General features: G+C 48.8%; 2 protein-coding genes across 4 annotated transcripts; one reads left to right on the top strand and one right to left on the bottom strand.

Annotated features, from left to right (window-relative positions):
* Positions 1–1032: 1032 nt before the first annotated feature.
* Positions 1033–10201, bottom strand: PES1 (pescadillo ribosomal biogenesis factor 1). Of its 2 annotated transcripts, none has more exons than XM_083373358.1 (15): positions 10105–10201; positions 9331–9410; positions 8348–8501; positions 7582–7691; positions 7225–7396; positions 6460–6549; positions 5620–5736; positions 5314–5391; positions 4647–4736; positions 4145–4275; positions 3249–3374; positions 2616–2800; positions 2394–2533; positions 1871–2038; positions 1033–1619 (listed from the first exon to the last, which is right to left on the bottom strand). In XM_083373358.1, exons 1-15 carry the CDS (start codon positions 10126–10128, stop codon positions 1533–1535), a joined length of 1752 nt encoding a protein of 583 aa, XP_083229484.1. In that variant the 5' UTR covers positions 10129–10201; the 3' UTR covers positions 1033–1532. The 2 variants fall into 2 exon arrangements, with proteins under 2 accessions (XP_083229484.1, XP_083229485.1); XM_083373359.1 differs by having other exon boundaries at positions 2394–2530.
* A 2308-nt stretch (positions 10202–12509) lies between these two features.
* On the top strand, positions 12510–19497 carry TCN2 (transcobalamin 2). Of its 2 annotated transcripts, none has more exons than XM_083373434.1 (10): positions 12510–12727; positions 13650–13850; positions 14260–14449; positions 15060–15226; positions 15564–15725; positions 16222–16397; positions 17095–17275; positions 17620–17806; positions 18465–18586; positions 19215–19497. In XM_083373434.1, the coding sequence occupies exons 2-10, from the start codon at positions 13778–13780 to the stop codon at positions 19274–19276; spliced, it is 1320 nt and encodes a 439-aa protein (XP_083229560.1). In that variant the 5' UTR covers positions 12510–12727; positions 13650–13777; the 3' UTR covers positions 19277–19497. The 2 variants fall into 2 exon arrangements, with proteins under 2 accessions (XP_083229560.1, XP_083229559.1); XM_083373433.1 differs by having other exon boundaries at positions 19124–19497.
* Positions 19498–22918: the final 3421 nt, after the last annotated feature.

The following is a 22918-nucleotide window of genomic DNA, read 5'->3' as shown; positions in this document are numbered from 1 at the left end:
GGCTTGCGTCCCGGGGCAGCTCTCGAGGGGGCAGCCCCCAAACCAGCCCCTCGGATGGGTCCAGGCCTGGCTTGCCTGCCTGCCTGGCAGGTCTGGGGCTGGGAGAAGCAGCAGCTGCTTGCCATGGCTGGGCTGGACATCATAGCAGGACCCCCTCCTTTTTTTTTGCCTGGGGGAGCCATCTCCCCATCCTCGCCCCATGGCACCCTGCCCATCTGGGGGTGATGGGTGAGCAGCACTGGGTCAGGATCCCAATGGGGTGCCCCACTGGCTCTTGGTTGCCTGGGGCAGAATCCAAAATGGTGTCACTCGTGTTTTGGCTGGGGCTCCCGTCTTCCAGCGTTGGGCTGAACCAACTGAGGTTTGCTCCCCCAATGATGGCTGAGCACACCATGGTTTAATGCCTTAGTGGCGTTTTAATTGGCTATTTAAATGACTGTCCTGTTGCGGTTGCCTAAGCTTGAGTGGATGCCTTTATTTTGGATGTTATGGGTGTGGTTTTCCAGGGGTTTTGACCACTTTGGCTGTTGCGGTTTAAACCTTTGGTTTAAATATTTTTTTTTAAAAAAAATAAAAATTAGGGATAGGCTTCTAATGTGCTTTTTAGCCTGGCAGCATCGCAAACCAAGACATGAGGGCACAGAAGAGCCAAAATGGATGCAAAGGGTAAAAGTTATTAGGAAAGAAACGAGGTTATACCTTTTAAAATCTCTGTAATGTTTTGAACCCTCGGATATCACACATCACCCCAGTGTGTTCTCCCAAGTCGAATCCATATACGTATTAAAAAAATAAAAAGATGGATGCAGACTGATAGCTGAATGTGTTTTAAAGTTCAGTTTAATGAAATCTCAATTCACCGTGCCGTAATTTGCAACTGAAATGCAAAGGCAGACAGCACAATGGCTGCAAAGGAGCCATGTCTGCTGGCGGGAGGTCAACCTCCAACTGAGGTACAGCCAAACTATCTTAATTCGAGATTTTATTGACATGCTATAGCAAGATTACTTTGCAAGAAAATGACACTTAAAATGGTGCGTCAGGCAAGAGCCTCAAAATGTTTTTATTCTGTGCCAAAACTAACAGGGGCAGAAGAGGAATCTTCTCGGAATACTCAGCAAACCAATTTTCCGATTCCAGATAGGAACCTTGTTCACATGCCTGCTATTTCATGTGTCCTGGGCAAAGCGGGGCTGTTAGTGACTATTGCTCAAAAATAACATTTCTCCATCCAAGCCTGAAGATCTGCCTGACCGTCTCACTGAGGGCTGATAGAGTGGCCGTCATAAAAACAGAAACGGAACCAAGAATTTACAGGTCTTTTCAGCAGAATGGGTTTTCCTGAAGAAATCAGGGTTATTCTTGACCCGGTTCTATTGAATTCTGCTTTGGGGAGGGGATTCAGGCAAAACACCTAAAGAATCAGGAATTCCAATGTTGTCCACCTCCATGGGAAAGAACTGGCTTTAGGTCCCACGTCCCCTTTCCAGGGCTGCGTCATGAAACGATAGCCCAAAATGAGATGGGCTCTTTTATTCCCGGCGTGCCTTCTTGCTTTTCTTCTTTTCTGATTTTACTGCCGCATCGTGAGCTTTCCGTTTCTCTGCCAGTTTGTTTGCCTGGGAAAAAAAGAAAAAAAAAAAAGCTAGGTCCAATTCTCACAGCTAATTCCCCCCCCCCAAAAAATGGGCTCTTGCACAAGTCTGAAAGCTCAGAAGACTAAACCTGTGGTTCTGATAACCGACCCAGATTGGCTCCTGCAACATTATCCGGGGACACGTATAGTCACCGTCACACGTAATTCCTGCAGTTCCGAAGAACCTCAGGAGGTAAAACGCACCCACAAACCGAGCAAAGGCAAGAAGGATACCTCTCGAATTTTGCGCTTCTTCCCAAACATTATTTTTTGGTAGAGGTATTTCTCCCGTTTCTTCATCATCATGATGGCCAACCGTTTTTCCTCGCTTTGCTGCTCCTGCATCAGACACTGCTTATCCTCCTTCACCACCTGGCCGGGGGTCACCTTCACTGGGAGATTCTGAGACCAAAGGAAATTGGGCACTCAAAAATTGGGCACTCCAGTTCAACCAGAGAACGCAACAATCAGGAAGCCTTCCCAAGCCAACGGCACTGTTAAAAGAGAGAGGCTTAGGGCCGTTTTTCAGAGTTACGACCTTTGCAACATCCCCATGATCCTGTGATCAGAATTCAGACGCTCGAGACTGGTTTATATTTATGACCGTCCCCAAGGTCTTGTGATCCCCTTTTGTGACCTTCCGACAAGCCAAGTCAATGGGGAAGCCAGATTCGCTTAACCACCAGGTTACCAACTTATCCACTGCGGTGATTCACACCCATCGTATCAGGTCCCTCCTAAGCATCTTTTGTGATACCTTGTTCTGAGATCTCTGTGCTTCCATCTTACGTAGCTTCCCTTCATCTTCTTGGTCAGAATCCTTCTCGTCCTCTTCCTCTGAGCCTTCGTCCTCTCCGCTGCTCCCCTCTTCCTCTTCGGACTCACTATCTTCTGCTGCTGGAAAGACCCAAACCGTGTTACCCTCTCAGCCCCCACAGAATACAACGTGCTCGCCAGAAACCCAGGAACCGCTGGATACCTGGTGCTTCACCCCTTTGCAAGGCCAAAAGCTTCAGCTTCTCCGGAGGGATGTAATCCCCTTCCTTCTCCGAGACGAAGGGGGAGAGGTGAGGAGGCAGCATTACGCCGGGGAAGTAATCAGCCACCGGAAGGCACATCTTGGCGTTGACCGAGTCAAAGACCCACTGAGGCTGGAGATAATATCTGGGGAGAAAGGAAAGCCAATGAGAAGTGGGTATTTTAGAATCCCGGTTGTACGTTGTGGCCTTACAGCCCTCAACTCAGCCCAAAATTTCTGCTGGCTAAGTGACACGCTTGTTAAGTGAGTTTTGCCCCATTTTACCACCTCTCTTGCCAGAGTTGTTAAGCGAAACACTGCAGCCGTTAAGTGAGTTAAATGGCTGGTAAATGAATCTGGCTTCCCCCCGCTGACTTTGGGTGTGTTCACATGACCCCAGGACACTGGAACCGTCATAAATGGAAGTCAGTTGCCAAGGGTCTGAATTTTGATCGGGAGGGGTGTGCTGCAATGGTCGTAAGTATGAAAAACAGTCATAAGTTGCCCTAGGACTTTGTGACTCGGCAGCACGAACAATGTGGCTCCTTTAACTTCAACGGCAGTCTTTTTTTACTCCCAAAGAGCAGCTCTCACCTTCCAACCACCTGCTGCTCTACATTTGGCCGGTCCACAATCTGATGGGTGATGCATGGATCCGTAACCTCGTAGGTAGCGCCGATGCAGACGGATTTGTCCCATGACACTTTGCCCCCAAAGCACCTGGGGAAGGAGAGGCGGGCTTAAGCCAGATCTAGCGACAGGTTTTAGATTCAAATTCGCATTGTGTTACAATTCCAAAGAAAATGTGTTTGTTGTTGGGAAAAGCCACCTTCGGGGCGGGCATGACCTGGATGATTTGAGAATCTCCATAGGCATCCCAACAGAAAGCGACCAGATGCCCTTTTCAAGCTGTACGGTTGAGTCCATGAAGTCAGCAGAAAAAGAAAAAAAACCCGAGCAGAGTTTGTGGACCATTTTACATTCAGGTAGCCAGAGGGGAGAAGACAACTTACACACACCGCCCGCCCAGGAGAAAAAATGGCATCCTTTTATCAAGTACTTGGACTTCTCCAGGATACATCCTGGTGCCCTAATGGAGATCCTTGCAGGAGTCCCAAAGATGCTTTTTTTCAGGAGGCAACTGTACTTTCTTGTTTTTCTTTGAAGACGTTTCGCTTCTCATCCAAGAAGCTTCTTCAACTCTGACTGGATGGTGGACGGTCAGAGCCGAAGACGCTTCTTGGATGAGAAGCGAAACGTCTTCAAAGAAAAACAAGAAAGTACAGTTGACTCCTGAAAGCGCAGCTTTTGGGACAACCGTGGCCTGGATGACTGAGGACCTCCAGAGACATCCATGCAGGAGGCTCGCTCCATTAAGACCTAAACACAAGCCACCACCTCAAAGGGCTGCAGAGCAACCCAGCGCTGTGCTCCAGCCCTGCCCGAATTCCAGAAGAGAGCTGGTGAAACAACGGCAAGGGCTTACACACCTGATGACAAAGGCTAAGGCTTCTCGAGGCACCTCCCTGTTGAGAAAGAACTGCAGTCCTTCGAAGAGCTTCTTCTGTTTCTCCAAGTCCTTCTCCTCCTTCCGCCTGGCTTCCTCTTGTTCTGCAGTCTCCTGGTAGAGAAAGAAAAGCTCTATCAAGGCCCCCCCCCTCCACGTTGGAGAGGTTATTAAAAAAAACAACGGCATTAAATGAATTAAGAAATAAAACCTCAGGCCTTTGTGAATGTAATTCGATCTGACGGAATGTATGGAACCACAAAGAATATTATTCTTGGAATAATGACGGAGATTGCTTCGTTGGGTTTTTCGAAGGCCGGCATTTGCTTCATAATAATTATCTCAAAGTAGGAACGAGAGATGCTCCAGCATCTGGCCTCGTCTGCCCCCAACATCCTGCCTCTTGGAAGGCGTTATACTTTGACTCCGAAAAAAACCAGGGAGTCGATATATAAGACATCCCCACCCACCCCCGCGTCACTCACTCCTTCCACGGGAAACTCATCCACTTCGGCTTCATCCTCTATGTTGGGGGCAACAACTCGAGCCAGGCTGGTGCTGAGAGCCGACAGTTTCTAAGGGTGGGGGGAGGGGAGGAGAAAAGAGAACCATTAATTGATGACTTAAGCCTAATGAACGTACGTGAAGCATGCAGTTAATGCAGATTCCCAGAATTGAAACAAGCTGGCTGGGGAATTCTGGGAGTTGAAGTCCACGCATCTTCACACTCCCAAGGTTGAGAAACACTGACACTCAACAGAGGGGGAGAGAGACACCATCTATCTCCAGTCTACAACAAAAGCCCTTTCAGCAGTTCCAGGAAGGCTCCACACCCATTTGCACCACTCAGGTGACCCTGAGGACACAGGTAAACACACACCCCAAGTGGTCTCAATGCCTCTCTAAAAAGAAGGCAAATGACCAGCGGCCTGTATGGAATAGAGATCCTCCCATTCTCCACCACCCAGTCAGAGATAAGAAGAAGCTTCTTGGGTGAGAAGTGAAACGCCTTCAAAGAAAAGTTCAGTTGTCTCTTGAAAAAGCACCTTGGGGACAACCATGACCAGGATGCCTTAGAATCTCCGTCTCCGAAGAGACTGCAATGAATGCTTCTTAAGGAGGGATATGGAGGTTGGGCACCAGCCTTCTCACCTCCAACGTGCTCTCCGAGTCCAAGGCATAAGCTTCCCCATCCTCCGACTTGCTTTCTACTGAGCAGCAGCTTTCAATCTGAAAAGCACAGACCACAGACATGGGGGTGTCAACCCCCAAGCCACGAGTGCTATACACTATAGTCGTTTTAAGGTTACAGTCACAGAAATCTTGGGACATTTTTGGGAAATAATTCTTTTCAAAAAAAGGAAGCGTTAGGTGTGGCTCGATATTAAAGAGAGAGTTGGGAACACTGCCTGTAAGAAGATAAACTGGGCTTCTCAGAGGTTTGCCTGTTTCACTCACCTTCGGAGGGTAGTGTAAGTTAAGAGACTGATAAAGACGAAAATTGACAAAGCCAAGGAGGGTTGTGTAGAATTCAGTGAAAGTAGCCATTACCCTATAATCCACATCTGTCGGGTGCTGCAAGACAGAAAGCCAGCCAGCCAATCAATCAATGTGCACAAACTTAAAAAAAAACACCACAAAAAACACTAACTTCCAGCTATATACTTTTTTTTTGCAAATAGGAATAATTTTTTTAAAAAAGGAAATGTAGGGTATGGCTTAACATTAAAAGGAAGTTGGAATAAATACAGGCACAGGAGGGGATACCCGGGTTGGTAATAATTGAGATTTAACAAAATATATATTTTTAAAAAAAAAAAAATGAGAGGAATGCTTCTAAATAAATGAAGACAATGTTCTTGGTCCCAGCAACTGGACACCAACGGCTTCTAACAATGCTTGGAGTTAATTGTTAATTGCCATTTTCACCTTGTTTTTTTTAAATAAGTTAATGATTTCCCTCCCATGAGAACACCAAACACTAAACATCAAGCACGAGAGTTCAGCACTCAAATAACGAGGAGGAATCTGGCTTCTGGTGAAGGCAGCCTACGTACGTAAGAGTTGGAAGGGACCTTGGAGGTCTTCTAGTCCAACCCCTTGCTCAGGCAGGAAACCCTATACTATTCAGACAAATGGCTGTCCAGTTTTTCCTTAAACACCTCCAGTGATGGAGCACCCACAACGTCTGAAGGCGAGCCTTTCCTCTGGCTGATTGTTCTTATTGTTGAGAAGTTTCTCCTTAATTCTAGGTTGTTCCTTTCTTGTTAAAACGAGTTAAAACAACCGATAACTCACGTTGTGGGAAAAGGCGTAAGGTGTTATCCAGGTGACAAGCTGGCCCAGCACCTCAGCCTGGTAATAGATGCCCTTAATGGAGAGAAAGACCTGCACAAAAGCACAGAAAAACAAACTCAGCCGGAAAAGTCTATAGAGTCTGCAGACAGGTAAGAAACGACTAGCACAAGGATGGTAAACCTTTTTGGCCTGAGCGTGTCAACGATTCAGAAAACGCCTAACTCAACTCTGCTGCCCTGTCACCCATTCCCCCTGAACAAAACAAAAACAATTCTTTACGTAGTCATTTTTTTTTTAAAAAAAGTAAGAAATAGAATCCAATCAGGCATGGATCTGCCACATGCCACTTTCCTTCAGGCAGTGTTCTCACTTCGGTTGACCCGCTCTGCGGCCTGCCCATTTCTTCTCCCAGGCCCACGAGGCCTTTGTTCTTGAAGTGGCTTCCGAGAACCCGTGGCCTCTGAACCCCTCACGAACATATGACTTTCCAGTGCTCATCTGACTTTTGGAAGTGGCATGAGATCACACCCCATCCTCACGTGGACCCCAGTTTCCAAAAATAGCCCCAAACCACCAGCTCTGGAGAACAGCTGTTGTCGGGTGTTGATGACAACATCAGGGTGGGTCAGCTTTGAAAACATGGGTCATAGGTACGCCGTCAGTGGACCAACAGCTCCTTCGTTGACTTATTACTCTCTTGGCATGTATTGATCCCGGGGAAATCGATCAGCGTTTGCATCTCCCAACAGGCCCGTCTCAGCTCACCTTGCGAAGACTGCGCGAGGCGATAATGAAGTTGAGAAACTCCACCGTCAGCCGGCGACAGAGCTGGATGGTCTGGACGTGACACTTGCCGGTGCGCGGGAAGGTGGAAAAGAGGACGCACATGGAGAGCGCATCGTCCAAATCACGCAGGGCGTCCACAAAGGTTGGGTACCTGCAGCCATCGAGAGAAGACACGTCCAACACCATCTCCGTGGCCTTCTTGCCTGGAGTCCTTTATCCAAACTAAAGGAATATTTTACTCCCAGGGGCGCTGCCTCTCTGACACTGCTCACTTCCCCCCCCCCCACCCGCAAAGCCACGGCAGATTGCTGATCTTGAACAGCTTCCAACTGTTACCTCTCTTTGACAATGTGATCCAACTTGTAAGTTGGCTTGTTGTCTTTCAGGCGCTGCACTGTGTTCCATTCGCTCTTCCCATAGGCTTTACGCAATTTGCGGACAAACACCTGGGGGGTAGAGAAGCATTTCACAACCACAGACTTCCCCATGTCCAGCCCACAATTCTAAGAGTCTGGCATGCTATCCACCAGTAGGTTTCCTTCCTCTTCTGCAACAAGGAGACGCTGAAAAGTTGGCTTACTTTCTTTTATACTAAGCAACCTATAATAATAGGGTGTTGAGAGTTTGGTGTAGCGGTGAAGGAGGCAGGCAAGAAACCAGGAGACTGACTTAGGAAGAAAGCCAGCCTGGTGACTTTAGGCTCATTCCTGTCTCTCGGCCCAACCCACCTTACAGGGTTGTGGTGGGGAAAACAGGAGGGGAAGGAGTATTAGGTAGGTTCACTGCCCCGAGTTATTTTAAAAATAAGAACAATATTTTTAAAATATTGTTCTCTCTCTCAGAATTAACTTCCCAGGGCATCCCGGTTGTTTGTAACTTTGACATCTGCTCTGAGATCAGAATGGTTTTGCCCCTGGGTTGTAAGTGAAAACTGTGCTGATCAAATCGTGAATACAGGAAGAAAAAGCTTTACAACTTCTGGGCAAGTTGCAGAACGGCAATTTTTGAAAAGTGCCAATAATTCCCAGCTGCTACCTCCAAAGTAGCTGTTATGCCCCGAGGTTCATCTGCAGCTTTCATCCGTTCCGGGGTCTTTATATACCTTATATTCCCGGAATTTGTTGACAATGGGCTCGTGGAGAAGAAACTTTATGTCTTTCAAGAGGTAGAAAGTCCGAGCAGCTGTTGATCCCTTGTTCACCTTCTTCTTGTGTTTGGGCTCATGGGGATAAATCCCCTTTAGGATGCAGAGTCGCCTGAAAAAGGAAAACGGGTGAGAACAGACTCAGCTTGCCCATCTGCCAGCTTAAGATCTTGGCTGGCTTCACATTCTAGGTTCCATTGTCTCCCAAGGATTTGAAATGGACACCTAGCATCAGAGCCATCGTTAAAAAGGCACAACAAAGAATGTTCTTCCTGCATTGACTCAGACTTCCCAAGAAGCTGCTCATCCAGTTATTCAGAGGAATTATTAAGTGTGTTATTTGTTCCTCAATAACTGTTTGGCACGGCAACTGACCAGGACAGGCACAGACTTCAACGGATAGTTAGGACTGCAGAAAAAAACAATCGCAACCAGCCTGCCTTCCATTGAGGATCTGTACAGGTTTTATACGACTTTTCTTGCCACAGTTGTTAAGTAAACCACCGCAGATTTTAAGTTAGTAACAAGGTGGTTAAGTGAATCTGGCTTCCCCCATTGACTCAGAAGGTCGCAAAAGGGGATCACTTGACCCTAGGACACTGCGACCGTCATAAATATGACTCAGTTGCCAAGCACCCGGATTTTGATCACATGGCCACAAGGATGCTGCAATGGTCATAAGTGGGAAGAACAGTTACATGCCTTTTTGTGACTTTGAACGGTCACAAAGTTGAACTGTTGTAAGTTGAGGACTTCCTGCGTTTCGCAAGCCCAAACCCTGAGATAATTCAGTTAAGCACAGTTCAATTGGCCAAGACCAAGCAGTATGACCCACTTCCCATGAGTTTCTACTCCACTCCTACCTGGCATCACGGCAACTTCCCTACCCAAACAGAGCAAATGACCCCCCCTCAGGAGACCACTAAATATCTTTGCCATACCTGAAATCTGGAAGGCTGAGCTGCAGTTTCTTCCGAGCTTTATTTCTGGTGATATAGTTGGTGGCCGAACCCCTCTCATACTTTCGTAGAGGGGTAGGGAAAAAGAGAGAGAAAATAGTTACTATCTTTTGTCTACAAAGAATGATCAGCTCTAAATATGCTGGTTGGCATGCAGTCCCAGCCCAGGACAGACCAGGTGAGGCAGTCCAAACCGGGTTAGGAAATCCCACCCCCTCCGGCCCCCAATTCTTCAGAGGCCAAGAGCCCCTCTTGCAGCTGGCTTGGGGGTGGGGAGGGGGTCACTTCGCGGGTGGGTGGTCCCTGCAGCTTCCCAAAGGGCTTGAATAAACCAGAGGAATCCCCTCGCCCGGCCCTCCCTTGAAGCCAGCTCAAAATAAAAGCCAGGAAGGCTCTCGCTCCCTGGCATTTATGTTTGTTTTATTGAATTTATATACCGCCGTAGGACTCAGGGCGGTTTACAAAGTATTTAAAAACGTCAATACAATACAAGGGGTAGACTGCTCCTGAGCAAGGAGGCTCGACCCTTCGCCCCATCTTCCCCGAAGCAAGCCGCTCTGATTGACCCAGAGAGAGAAAGAGAGAGAGAGAGACCAAAGCGCAGACCCGCTGGGTAGATGCGAGTTGGGAGGCGGCTAAACCCGGAAGTGGCGCGTCTACATTCAGATGTTATTTTGTACACGTGACAAGAGAGCCCGAAGGCTTTTCAGGGCGTGTCAGCCGCCGAGACTCCGGGAGCTCAAAGCCAGGCGGTACCTTCTTTTTCTCCAGACCGCCCATCGTGGCCGATCAGCCGCTTCTGCCCGCCGCCTTCCTCCACGTGAAGATCCCCCTTGCCTGGCTAAGCCCCGCCCCTCCCCTCCCCAGCCAACCGGAAGTCCGCCCTTCCAACTCAGAGGGTGTTTCCGGTATTGCCTGAACGGGAGCCCAGAGGGGCTGCTGTGGCCTCAGGAGGGAACGGTGCGGACTCCTCCGGGCAGGAAAATGTGAGGTTTCTCGAGGTTTAGCACCGCGGGAAAGTGCCCGCGGGCCGCCGTTCCAAGCAGGCACCGAATTAGAAGGCCGGAGAGGGTCCTTTGAAGAAAGGCCCTCTGGAGCGCGCAGAGCATGATGGGGGCTGCCTGATTAAAGAGGTAGAGATAGAAAGTCCTCCGAGTGCAAAAGCGATGATTGGGTTTCTGTGGTTAGAGATAGGAAAAGTGAAGAGTGATCCTCAAAGCGGAGGGAAGGAAGAGGAAGGAAGGAAGGGGAGAGAAATGGAGGAAGAGGGAGGGAAAAGGAGGAGAGGAGAGAAAGAAATCCAGGTTTTGCCTCAACTAGTTCAGTACTTAACCCAGAAAGCCATCACACTTTCACCTAACCCAGGGATAGGCAAACGTGGCTCTTTTATGACTCGTGGACTTCAACTCCCAGAATTCCTGAGCCAGCACCATCTCTTCACCAAGAGATACCTGTTGTGATATTCATGTATCTCAGGGGTCTTCAAACTTGGCCCTTTTATGACTTGTGGACTTCAACTCCCAGAATTCCTCAGCCAGGCATGCTGGCTGAGGAATTCTGGGAGTTGAAGTCCACAAGTCATAAAAGGGCCAAGTTTGAAGACCCCTGATGTATCTGAACACTGAAGTTGCGTTTTTTTTTCTTCTGGAAGAAACTGACAACTGTTTTTTTTACCCCACATCTTTTTATCAAAAATGTCATTTTAAATTAGTGAACTATTTAACCCATCATGGTATTATTTATTTATTTTATTGGATTTGTATACCGTCCTATTCCCGTAGGACTCAGGGCGGTTTACAGGGCAGTTAAAACCATGAAATACAAAATTTAAAAACAAATAAAATTATATCATTGTTTTTGTAACTTTCATCATGGTATTGTGTCATTGCTTTTGTAACGTTTAACATGATTAAAAATGTGACTTTTTAACCTGAAAATATTGGATGATGTTTTTATGTATTTTATTTTTAGGACTGTATTATGTTTTGAATTGTACAAACTGTTGCAGCTGGGTTATGCTTGGAAGATGTGATGCTTGTGCTAAACAATAAAGTATTCAAGTCTTCCTTGACTATATTTGAGATCCTGCAGTGAGGAGCTTGGACCTGTTGGGCAACTTGTGCTTCTGCTCTTCGCTAAAGTCACCGGCGATCATCTTTTGTAAGGATTTGGGGTTTAGGTGTACTCAGAAATGTCCTGTTCTACCAAAATAAACTTCCCATGAAATTAGTTTTGCACTTTTCACAAAATTATTTTTGGTTTCTCTCTCTGGCCACAGGAGGGCAGCATTCCCTGTTTTGCCATCCTCAGTGTCCTATTAGAAATGGAATTTTAGCTCCTGGAATTATCTTTTATATTCCTGACAGCCTCTCCTGCCGCTGCTTTGAGCTTTCATTGAAGGAAGGAAATGAAGGAATAAAAATAAGCCGCTCCAGGGCTTCTTTGCCATTTCAGAAAAATGGCTGTCCAGTCTCTTCACAAAACCTTCCAGTGTTGGAGCATTCACCACTTCTGGAGGCAGGTTGAAAAGGACACATTTCCACAAGAAAATACGGCTAGGAAGGAGGCTAATATGTTCCCTGCCTGGAGAAAACCTAAAACCTATCACTAAACAAGCATAATACACAAGATTGAATTGGTTAATCATTTCTTTAGCAAGCAACCTTTTCCACTAAAGGTTACACTATTTGCTTCAATTTGCAAAATCTTGATTTCTGCTTCCTTGTTCAGTAGGGTATTGCTCTTAATATGCAAATAAAGCAGCAATATCTGAAGAGACCCATTCCCACAGAAGCACGCTGAAAACATTGCTCCAGGGCAATCTTTTTGATGTTTCAATCAAAACTGGTCTCACAAATGTATCCCAAATGAGCTTTCTGACATTAAAGTTAGACTCCGGCTTAATAATTAATGGCATTCAGGAGTTCTAAGGGGTATCACAAAAATCTTTGTAAAAACAAACAAAACAACAACCCCTGTTTTAAAAGTGAGTTACGTTCAGTGGTAACTCAGATTCTGCCTTAAAAAGGAAAGCAAATATTCCTGTACCTTTTGTTCTTTGCCTGATAAGAAATTTAACCGTTATCGATTTATTTAAATGGTGTTATTTGTTTCAGATATTAGCGGATTCTTTTTCTCTCTCTCTCTCTCTCTCTGCCTAGCATTTATGCATTCCAACACAGTTGTCATCTGCCCTGCCTTCCAGATCTCTTTCTTTCTTTTTTCTTGGAAGCCACATCCTGCAAAAACAGCTGACTTCAGCAGCTGGGAGGGGAAACAGAGATCGTATGACAAAGGGTAAACAAGAACGGCTTCTGGCTCCTCCTCAGAATTGGAAAGAAGAGCTCTCTGGGACGGAATCAGGACCAGAACAATTAAGGTAAGAGGCATCAAGGCAGCTGCTTCTGCTGCCCTCCAGGCATGTGGGCTACTGGGGGATTTTCCCACGAAGAACCAGATCTGGGACGGCTGTTTTATCAATCTGCCTGTTTAAAAATAAAAAATTCAAAACTTCTAGCCCCGTTGGGTTGAGCCGGACCTATTTCTGGAAAATATCGCCTTTATTGGGTGAGAAGGCAGATCCAAGAGGAAGGGAGAGACAGCCCTTATTTTTCTGTTTTGGGTTTTAGTTTTCTCTCAGTTCAGAGATCCAGGCTTTAAACAGATCCAGGCTTTATAGCTGTCACTCCGTTAGGGAGAGGGTGTTAAGGAGAACTCCTCGTGGCCGATTGAATAAACAAACTATGTTCTGCTTAACCATATAGAGAAGAGTTTCTCACAAACTAACTTTCTTTCAGCCTGGGTCTGTAGAAGAAGAATCGAGGTGCAAGAGACTTACAAGAGTGATAATGAATATACTTGTGCCTTAACGGGGTGGGTCTAGGCTGGCCTTGTTTCAGCAAGACTTCTGGGAAAGTTTATGCGACCTGCGCTTCTCTGGAGCACAACACGAGGCCTTGAGCATGGCAGTCATTCCACACTTCTAAGAAGGTGTAGCAAGGCTCCAGGGGAAGGTCAAAAAAGTCTAGACGATGGCTGCCACCAAGCAGGTCCGGCTGCCTTGAGCAGCTTTTCCAGGCCATGAGAAGTTCTAAGGAAGCAGCGAGAAAAACGTGGGGATCTCTCAGTCCCCTCTGAAATCTCTCGCTGACTCCATCCGGTTCCATAGGTGAGGCGGAGCAGTTGCCCCCATCCATAAATCAGAGATCGAAACGTGATACGGGCATGCCAAAGTCCCGTGGAGTCTCTCTCTCGGTGCTGTTTTTCCTCTGACTCAAGTCAAAGTCCTTCCACTTTTGTAGACTCAGCCATTGCTCCCGGGAGGATGCCGTGACCCAGATCGCTCCTTGCGGTTGATCAGTGATCCGGGATTCCTGAGGAATCTGTTTGGGACAGGCTACAGCGTATTCCTGCCTTGGTCTCTGTCGGGATGGTTTTTCGGTGGCTCTGGACGCCCTTCCTCTTCCTCTTCCACGTCCTGTTTGCATCAGTCCAGCTGTGCAGTAGGTCTCTCTTTTGTGTGTGTGTGTGTGTGTGTGTGTGTGTGTGTGTGTGTGTGATTGAGGCCGCCAGGAAATGCCTGTGAAATGGATCATCAGACCGAGTCAGGAGATCTGAGATGGAGGGTGGGACACACGAAGGTCACCCGCCATGGGCTTATTTCAATTTGAGCAACCTTGTAGAGGTAGAGAGGGCAAGTTCTCGTGCACAGCTGTAGTCCTGCAAATTTGGAGAAGCCCTGCCTGGGCTGTAGAGATTAAAATAGCAATAATAACAGCAATTTGGGAGTCCACACATCTTTAAACTGCCAAGGCTGAGAAACACAAGAGTATTTTAGATGGATGAGGTGCTCATAACTAGTAGGAGCTTGTTCCCAGTCTCAAGCATGCTTCTCCTCTCTTTCTTGAGAAGAATTCCCTCCAGGAAACCTTCAGCTAATCCAGGCACTGAATTCAGAGCTCCTAAAACTTGTGGACGATGCATCCCAGGAGCCGAACCCCAGCCTCTATTTGGGCCTTCGACTTTCCAACGAGCATAACCTGGAGAAGGAAACGGAGTATCTCACCCGACTGATGGATGTCTTTCAGCCTCAAAGCAGCAGGTGTGTGCAACCTGGTCCCAATCCAGAAATTTTGCCTTGAAAATTCTTTAAAAAAAAAGACAGAGGCCTAGAAATTTTCCTTGGTGAAATGCAGAATTCCTGCCTGTGCTTAGAAGGCCAATAGTACGTTTTGTCTTTGTGGTACCCCAGAGTTTCTCAACCTTGGCAAGTTTAAGGCATGTGGACTTCAACTCCCAGAATCCTCCAGCCAGGTAATTCTGGGAGTTGAAGTCCATGTGTCTTCAACTTGCTAAGGCTGAGGGGGGAGAAAAAAATGTGGTACAGTCTTCTCTCCAGTAACGTTCAGCCTCTCTAGCTTCCATCCTTATCCCATTCCCGGAGAAGACACTAAGATTCTCTTAGCTAATTTACTAATTTGTAACGTTACTAATTTACCAAGTGGACTGATTCACTTAACAACTGTGGCAAGAAGAGTCACGAAATGAGGCAAAACTCATTTAACAAATGCTTCACTTAGCAACAGAAATTTTGGGCTCTATTTTAGTCCTAAGTCGAGGACTATCTGTAATACCTTTAATCCTGCCAGAGCTGCAGAATCTCTCCCAGCCTGCAGAGAAGGAACTGATGGGCCGGTTTCTTGTCTTACCAGCTCCAGGGTATCTTCTGAGCTCGGCCAACGGAAACAGCCTGGGACGGGAGAGCTGGCGCTGTACCTCCTTGCGCTGCGGGCCGCTTGTCATAACATGGACACGCCAGAGGGGAACCGAGTGGTGACCCAGCTGAAGCTTCTCTTGAACAGAGAAATGAAGCAGATCGGTAAGAATGGGTCAGCCAGATTGGGAAGAGCTCTCCCCACGAGGATCGCGGTGCTCATCCGAGACAGTAAAATTAGAAGCCACCAAGGGTGTGTAGGTCAACGTCTTGTCTGGGTTGATCTGGAAGCTTAGCCTCGGGGGATGAAGAGAAGGAGGAGTCAGACCAGGATGAGCCCGCATTCGGAGGTCTTCGAATTGCCAAGTTGAGAGACACACACACACACCGGCCTACACGGGGGTCTGGAAGCCCCAGGGTGGAGCGGGGTGGGATGGGAAGGGAAATGACCCTCTTGGAAGATGGGGGATCTTGTTTAGGAAGCATCTCTCTCTATACCTAGGTCACAAGGGGAAAGGCCATCCCATCACTAACTACTACCAGTACAGCTTGGGGGTCCTGGCCTTGTGCGTTCACAGCAAGTGGACCGATCCCGAGGTGATCAGGAAGCTGCTGTTGGCTGAACACCGTGGCAGGTTTGATCACCACCAGACTCTCTCCATAGGTAAGATCAGCTCTGCCCAAAGCTTCCAGAAGAGGCTGCTTCTTCAGCCTTTGGGCCAAATTTAACTCTCTGGCCAGCACTAGGTGGGTTTCCAGGTTTCCAGCCACTGCGTCCCTAATGACTCTCTAAAAGAAGGCAAATGACCAGACAACTTGCCGTGAGACAACATACCATGGGACAACTCGCTGCAGGACCAGAGTGACACTAATATCAAAGAAATGGTGGAATAGAATCATTAAAGGAAAGATGCAAAAGGAGGGACAGAATGAAATGTGAATGATAAAAACTGAAATAAATTTTTATGTATTTCAAATAATTAAATTGAATTGTTAAATTGTCTCACAATTTAACATTGGGAGAGGCCCCTGGTTCACAATCTGGAAAAATGAGTTTTCACTGTAGTCACCTCCTCCCAGTTGGGTGGGACTATTGGCAGTCTTGGGACCTCACCCCACCCCACCTCACCCCATCCTTCTTTTCCTGTCCTTCGCTCAAGACACGGAAGCCATGGCCGGGCTGGCTTTTGTCTGCTTGGAACAAAACCCCAGGTACCCCGAGAAACTCCAGGCCAGCGTGAGAAGGGCTGTGAAACGAGCGAAAACAAACATCCTGGAAGCAGGGACTCCAGAGGGGGTTTATGGGAACATCTACAGCACCCCCCTGGCAGTGCAGGTGAGGAGAGGGGGGGTGTCCCTGGCATTGTCTTCCTTGAGGGTAGGGCATTTCTCTTGTGATGGAGCACGTTTATTCATGATTAATGACATGTAAGGGCACGAGTGGCATGGTGGCCTAGAGGTGAAGACACTGGCCTCCCGGCTCAGAAGATGAGAGTTCAATCCTAGGCAGGAAATAGACGTTTGTCTATCAGGGCCAAATAGAAAATATCTGCTGCAAACTCCCCATAGGCATCAGGAAGGGTATCCGGTCAGTCAATACTCAGCTCCACTGAGTCGCCCCCCCCCGACTCCACCCTGAAGCAAGGGTTTATAGGGTCATTAAATAAAATGACATATGAGGGGGCACAATGGCTCAGCTGTTAAAGACGCTGAGCTTATCAGCTTGGAAAGTTGAGAGCTGAGGGCCACGCGATGGAGTGAGCGCCCGTTACTTGCTCCAGCCCCTGCCCAGCATGCAACTGTGAGTAGATAAATAGGTACCACTTGGTTGGGAAGGTATCAGCGTTCAATGAGCCTCGGCATATAGTCATGACCACAGATAATGCTGGCTCCCATGGCTAAGAAATGGCGATGAGCAGCGTTCCCTAGAGTCGGACACGGCTGGACAGGGGAAAACTTTACCTTTAACGACACACAGAGGCTGCTTTCTTTGCTAACCTTTGGTGAACTTTTCCATCTGCTTGGCAATCTAGTTTTTGAGTGCTGTCGGAATGGGGCAGAGCCAGCAGGAGTTCTCCAGAGGCATGGGGGCCCTGATGCAGAGCCTGGAGCGGGGAGACTTCCAAAATAACCTTATCCGGTCACAGCTGCTGCCTGCCTTGTACTGCAGGAGTTACGTGGACTTTGCCAGCATGGTGTGCCAAGCTCAGACAGGTAAGGGAGGGGAGAAGGAGGGCACCAAAGCCGACTTTGGCTGAAGGGGAAACGCGACTGGCTAGAGCAGGGGCATCCAACGTTGGCAAGTTTAAGACTTGTGGACCTCAACGCCCAGAATATTGAATAGGCATTGGCTGAGGAATTCTGGGAGTTGAAGTCCATGCCGCTTAAAATGGCCAAGGTTGGGAAAACACTGCTCTAAGCGTTCTGTTTTCCCAGGAAATGGTTCCTGATTCTCCTTTCCTTTCTCTCTCTTTCTTTCTTTCTTTCTTTCTTTCTTTCTTTCTTTCTTTCTTTCTTTCTTTCTTTCTTTCTTTCTTTCTTTCTTTCTTTCTTCACAGAAAGTTCAGTCCCTGATCTTTCCCTGCCAAAACCTCAGGGGATCGATCTGACACGGAATATTTCTGTCCGGCTAGAAGCAAGGAAAGCCGCTCAATTGTTGTACCAGCACGTGTTGGAAGTTCCTTTGGGCTCCACTCTTCTAGACGTGCTGGAAGCTGCAGCCAAAGACCTTCACCAACCTTTCAGGTCAGCCCCTCGTTCTCGTGCTTCGGGTGGTGGCCAAGGGCACCTTGGCAAGGGAACGGGGTGGGATCGCTGCCTTGGGACCTCAACCCAAAGTCACCCAGCCAGCAATCCTGCCTGAAATTTCTGGCCTGCTGCTTTCACCGCTAGTGAACTTACCCTGTACATCAGGGGGTCTTCAAACTTGGCAACTTTAAGACTTGTGGACTTCAACTCCCAGAATTCCTCAGCCAGGGTGGCTAAGGAATTCTGGGAATTGAAATCCACAAGTCTTAAAGTTGCCAAGTATGAAGACCCCTGCTGTACATCTTCCTCCTCCTCTTTTCCCCACAACAACCCTCTGAGGTGGGTTGGCCCTACTGGCCCAAAGTCACCCAACTGGCTTTCAGGGCTAAGGCAGAACTAGAACTCCCAGCCTCCTGGCGATTGGCCCAAAGTCACCCAGGTGGCTTTCTTGGATTAGCAACAGCCCCACAGTTCCCTTCTTCTCTAATCAGGAAAAAAAAAGCTGAATTTGAATAAAACGAATCAAAGCCTACAAAATTGGGCCTCTTCGTCAACTGAATCGTCTCGTTCCTGCAAAAATTTGTTCTGGGCGTAATACAGCCATGCCTCGCCTACTCTCCTTAGATACTGGTTCTCTTTTCTTGGGGTGAAACAGGTATGAGACCCAGAAAACCCTCTCTGGCCCCATGCTGGCCGGCGTGATGGGGGAGAAGCCTCAAAAAGGCGAACGCAAGTACTGGAGCATTCTGCGGCATCCTAACAGCAGCTTGGACCAAGGTGAGGACCGGATGTTTCATGGGGGGGGGGGAAGGTTGGAGGGGCGCTCCAAGATGGCACCTTGGGAAACTCCTCATTGGCCCAAGCAGCCCGATGGACCCGTCCACTTCACCCAGACCAGGGGTAAGCAACCTCGGCTCTTTTATAACTCATGGACATGGCTGGCTCAGGAATTCTGGGAGTTGAAGTCCTTGAGTCATAAAAGAGCCGAGGTTGCCTACCCATGACCCAGACTCACCATCTCCAAGTCATCCCAGCTCGCATCACGAGACGCTCCAGACTAGCCGAATTGGAGCGAATCTGATATGAGGAGTGCTGGGTGCTCTCTGAGCTGGTTTGTTTTCTGGCAAATGTTTCATGACCCAAATTGGTCACATAATCAGTGCTAGAAGGGAGCGGAATTTGCTTCCAGCTCTGATGATGTTGCCTAGTTTGGCTCCTGAAAGGTCTGCAAGAAATCAAGCCAGCTCAGAGAGCACCAGGGACCCCATGTTTCAACTCTGAGCCACAGACTTTCCCCTTTATTGGTATCCCCAGATAGCCGAAATATTCCTCGTGGCAACTCTGCAGCATTGTCCTGCTTCCTTCCTCCTCATGACAGCCACATACTTGCATTTCTGCTCCTCAGGTATTGCAGAATACACTCCACAAGATCAGGACCACATTATCTTGAAGCTGAGCTCTTGGTAAGAGATGGATCCCACCTCGGGGAGGCCGGGCTGTCTCTTCGCAAACCGCAGGCATATGTACGGACTTGTCCTCGGAGAGGGGCAGAATTGTTCTTTCCCTCACCTCTTTGAACTTGAGGACTAGGATCTTGTTTTTTTTAAACACCTCTTTTTATTTCAGTTGAAGTCCAGTGATGTAAAAAACAAAAACAAAATACAAATACAACAAGAAATCACCAAATACACAGAATTGTAAAATTTCGTAAAATTGAAAATTCAGAAGGAAGAATGGATGGACGGATGGACGGGAGGAAGGAAAATAAAGGAAGGAAGGAAGGAAGGAAGGAACCAGGGAAGGAAGGAAGGAAAATAAAACAAGGGAAGGAAGGAAGGAAGGAAGGAAGGAAGGAAGGAAGGAAAGAAGGAAGGAAGGAAGGAAGAAAAAGAGAAAAAGAGAAAGAGAAAGGAAGAAAGAAAGAAAGAGAAAGAGAGAGAGAAAGAAAGAGAGAGAAAAAGAGAAAGAAAGAAAGAAAGAAAGAAAGAAAGAAAGAAAGAAAGAAGGAGGAAGGAAGGAAGGAAGGAAGGAAGGAAGGAAGGAAGGAAGGAAGGAAGGAAGGAAGGAAGGAAGGAAGGAAGGAAGGAAGGAAGGAAGGAAGGATGCCTCGCCAAGGGGCCGCATGGGGACGGGAGAAAAGGCGGTGGCACCTGGATTCCGCTAGGGGCCGCTCTGCGCCCGAGCGCCGCTGCGCTACCCTCTCGGCGGCCAGCAGGGGGCGCGGGCGAGGCGGCCATCCTGGTCCAGCTCCCGCAGCATCCGCGGCCGAGGCGCCTCCGCCAGTCTCAGCCGCTTCCCGGGCCGGGCTGGCCGGCCGGGCAGGGCGCATGGCGAGCCGAGGGTGGCCGAGGCGGGCCAGGGCGCCTTCCGGGGGCGGGCAGCGGGGGCTTGCCGGGGCCGCGGCTGCCGAGCCCAGCCGGGCTTCGCGCCTAGCAGCCTCCCGGGCGTCGCCGGAGCCCCGCGCAGGTAAGGAGGGTCACCTTGAGGGAGCCCGCCGGTGGCAGCTTGGGCCGGGCCAGGCCGGCGGGGAGCAGCCCGCGCGAGCGGCGGTGCGGAGTCCTGCGGGGAAAGGCGGGCGGGATGCGGCGGAGGGCTGGCTGGGGCTGCGCTGTCAAGCGGCAGGCGGGGCCGGAGCAAAGGTAAGGTGGGATGCTGGCTCCTTCTCCCCTCCTCCTCCTCCTCCTCCTTCTCTTCCCCACCTCCCCTCCTCCTTTTCTCTTCCTCCTCCTCTTCCTGCTCCTTTTCTCCTCCTGCTGCTCCTCTCCCCCCCTCCTCTGCCTTCTAGCACTGATGATGTTGCCTACTTTGGTAATGAAAGGTCTGCAAGAAAACAATCAAGCTTAAGAGAGCAGCAAGGACCCAACAGTTCTCCTCTTCCTCCTCCTCCTCCTCCTCCTCCTCCTCCTCCTCCTGCTGTCTCTCCTTCCACCCCATCCTGTTTCTCCCCACTGGAGTAGCTCGAAAACCACCCACCTTCCAGAGGTAAAAGCAATCTGCTCTGCCACCTCTAACATAATCAGCCCCCCTAAAATCAGAGAAGGGCCAAGCCGAAGGGATAAGTGCCAAGGCACCAAATCTGAACCTCAGGGACTTTAAGATCGAGGGGGATTCCGAGAATGAAAGCCCCCCCCCCCCATTTCAAAAGTTGCTGAGTGTGGAACCACTGGGCTGAATAAGGACTGAGTAACTCAGGTGAAAAATTGGGAAAAAAAAATCCCGATTGAGAATGGGGGAAAAAGGACGAATTGGGCTCGGAACAAATGTTGCGAAAGGGAAGTGGCGTCAGAAGTTTGCAGGGCAGAGAATATGCACACAATCTGGGTCAGAAGTGAACAAGGAGTTAACAGTTAAAGTGCACCCGAGGATGCTCAGAAATTGACTGAGAATTTGCATCTGGGTTACCAGTGATGGAGGCACCTTCAAAAGTAAAGTTTTTTTGTTTTTAAAGGAGAGATGATGGGGGGGTGTTATTTATTTACATTGCAAAATGCATCCTTCCCTTTGGGGACTCAGCCCTTGCCTGGGGAAGTTAATAGCACAGGCATTGAGATAAGAAAACACAGTAACTCTTCCAAAAGTCAGACAAAGGGAATAGAGCAGACATCGACATAGAATAACAGAGTTGGAAGGGACCATGGAGGTCATCCAGTCCAACCCGCTGCTTGAGCAGGAGAGTAAACAGAGGTAAATGAGTGAGTCAGATAAGCACATAATAAAATGCACATTTCCGGGTTTGGTTTGGTTTTCTTAAATCAAGCATTTTACCGAAGAAAATTGCACCAATCTAGCTTTCCAGACGAGAACGCTCCCCCAGGGTAAGGAAAACAGTAATTTAAGCATTAAAGGAGGCTATGATTCAGCCGTAGGGTTTGGGAAGAAAGACTGTGGGCTTCTCCCATCCCAACATTATTCAGGATAACGGTTCTCAGAGCTGCCTTTCTGGCCACTTCCTCCTGGAAGCCATTTTTCGGAGCAGAGCAAACTGGGAGCCTTCAGCAATTCCTCTTTGCGCGGCTGGTTTTCTGGCAAGACAATGGCAGAGGGGCCGGGAGGTCTGTGCGGAAGATAACGGATGCCAGAGTTGTGGCTTTTTCCTGGGCCCTGCCTTTTGTGAGGCAGAGTTATGGGCATCAGCTTGTCAGTGACTCACCAGCCCTTGTGCTAATGGAAAGGAAAACCAGCTCGATCGCTTTTGTTTGGCTGTTTGTTTCGTTTCCACACACACACACACACACACACAAGATGGGATTAGGCGGACTAGTAATTCTTGGCAAGTAGAAATCTCTCGTGCAGAGGGAAGGGGGAAAAAACACCCCACCTTCTTCCTCTGAGTTGGAGTTTCCTTGCTGGGTGCAGACACGCCTCCCCTCCTCGCTTTCCCATCTCCATGGAGGGCTGAGGGCTTTGGGGGAAGCTGCAGACGGAGGCCGGTCCTGAAGAATCCTCAGGCAGGAGGCAGTTGGGGGCTGGGGGGGGGAGCCCTACCCAGTGGGACCAGGTTGGGCCTTTTCCAGCGGCTGAGTCAGCCTCTCCAGCAAGGGGCCCTCCTGAAGCACCCGGCTGAATTTGGTCTCACCACCTGGAACAGCCAGGTGGGCTTCTCTTGAATTGCTGGAGCTGGGAAAGAGGAAACCGTCCAGAGAAGCGGAGCAAAGCAGGTAAACGCGACCCCCCCCCGTTTTCGCACTGGTGGGAAATCTGCTGCTCTGTGGGTTCCTCCTTCCTTCCTTCCTTCCTTCCTTCCTCCCTCCCTCCCTCCCTCCCTCCCTCATTCCTTCCCTTCTTGTTTCTTGCTTTCTTGCTTTATTTTCCTCCCTCCCTCCTTTCTTCGTTCCCTCCTTCCTCCCTCCCTCCCTCCCTCCCTCCTTCCTTTCTTCCTTCCTCCTTTCTTCCTCCCTCCCTCCTTCCTTCCTTCCTTCCTTCCTTCCTCCCTCCCTCCCTCCCTCCCTCCTTCCTTCCTCCCTCCCTCCCTCCGTCCCTCCTTCCTCCCTTCCTTCCTTCCTTCCTTCCTTCCTTCCTTCCTTCCTTCCTTCCTTCCTCCCTCCCCTTCTTGTTTCTTGCCTTCATGCTTTATTTTCCTTCCTTCCTTCCTCCCGTCCATCCATTCTC

The sequence above is a fragment of the Vipera ursinii genome, assembly GCF_947247035.1.
Source record: "Vipera ursinii genome assembly, chromosome: 14".
NCBI classification, from domain to species: domain Eukaryota; kingdom Metazoa; phylum Chordata; class Lepidosauria; order Squamata; family Viperidae; genus Vipera; species Vipera ursinii.
This window is presented reverse-complemented; position numbering and strand designations above follow the sequence as displayed.

Coding starts and splice junctions, on each gene's coding strand:
- PES1 (XM_083373358.1), bottom strand. CDS start 10,128: ATGGGCGGTCTGGAGAAAAAGAAG. Junction 4,276..4,646: donor ATGAGTTTCCCGTGGAAGGA/GTGAGTGACGCG, acceptor TTTCTCTACCAG/GAGACTGCAGAACAAGAGGA. Junction 2,801..3,248: donor GAGCAGCAGGTGGTTGGAAG/GTGAGAGCTGCT, acceptor CTTTCTCCCCAG/ATATTATCTCCAGCCTCAGT.
- TCN2 (XM_083373433.1), top strand. CDS start 13,778: ATGGTTTTTCGGTGGCTCTGGACGCCCTTCCTCTTCCTCTTCCACGTC. Junction 15,227..15,563: donor CAGAGAAATGAAGCAGATCG/GTAAGAATGGGT, acceptor CTCTATACCTAG/GTCACAAGGGGAAAGGCCAT. Junction 15,726..16,221: donor CCACCAGACTCTCTCCATAG/GTAAGATCAGCT, acceptor CCTTCGCTCAAG/ACACGGAAGCCATGGCCGGG.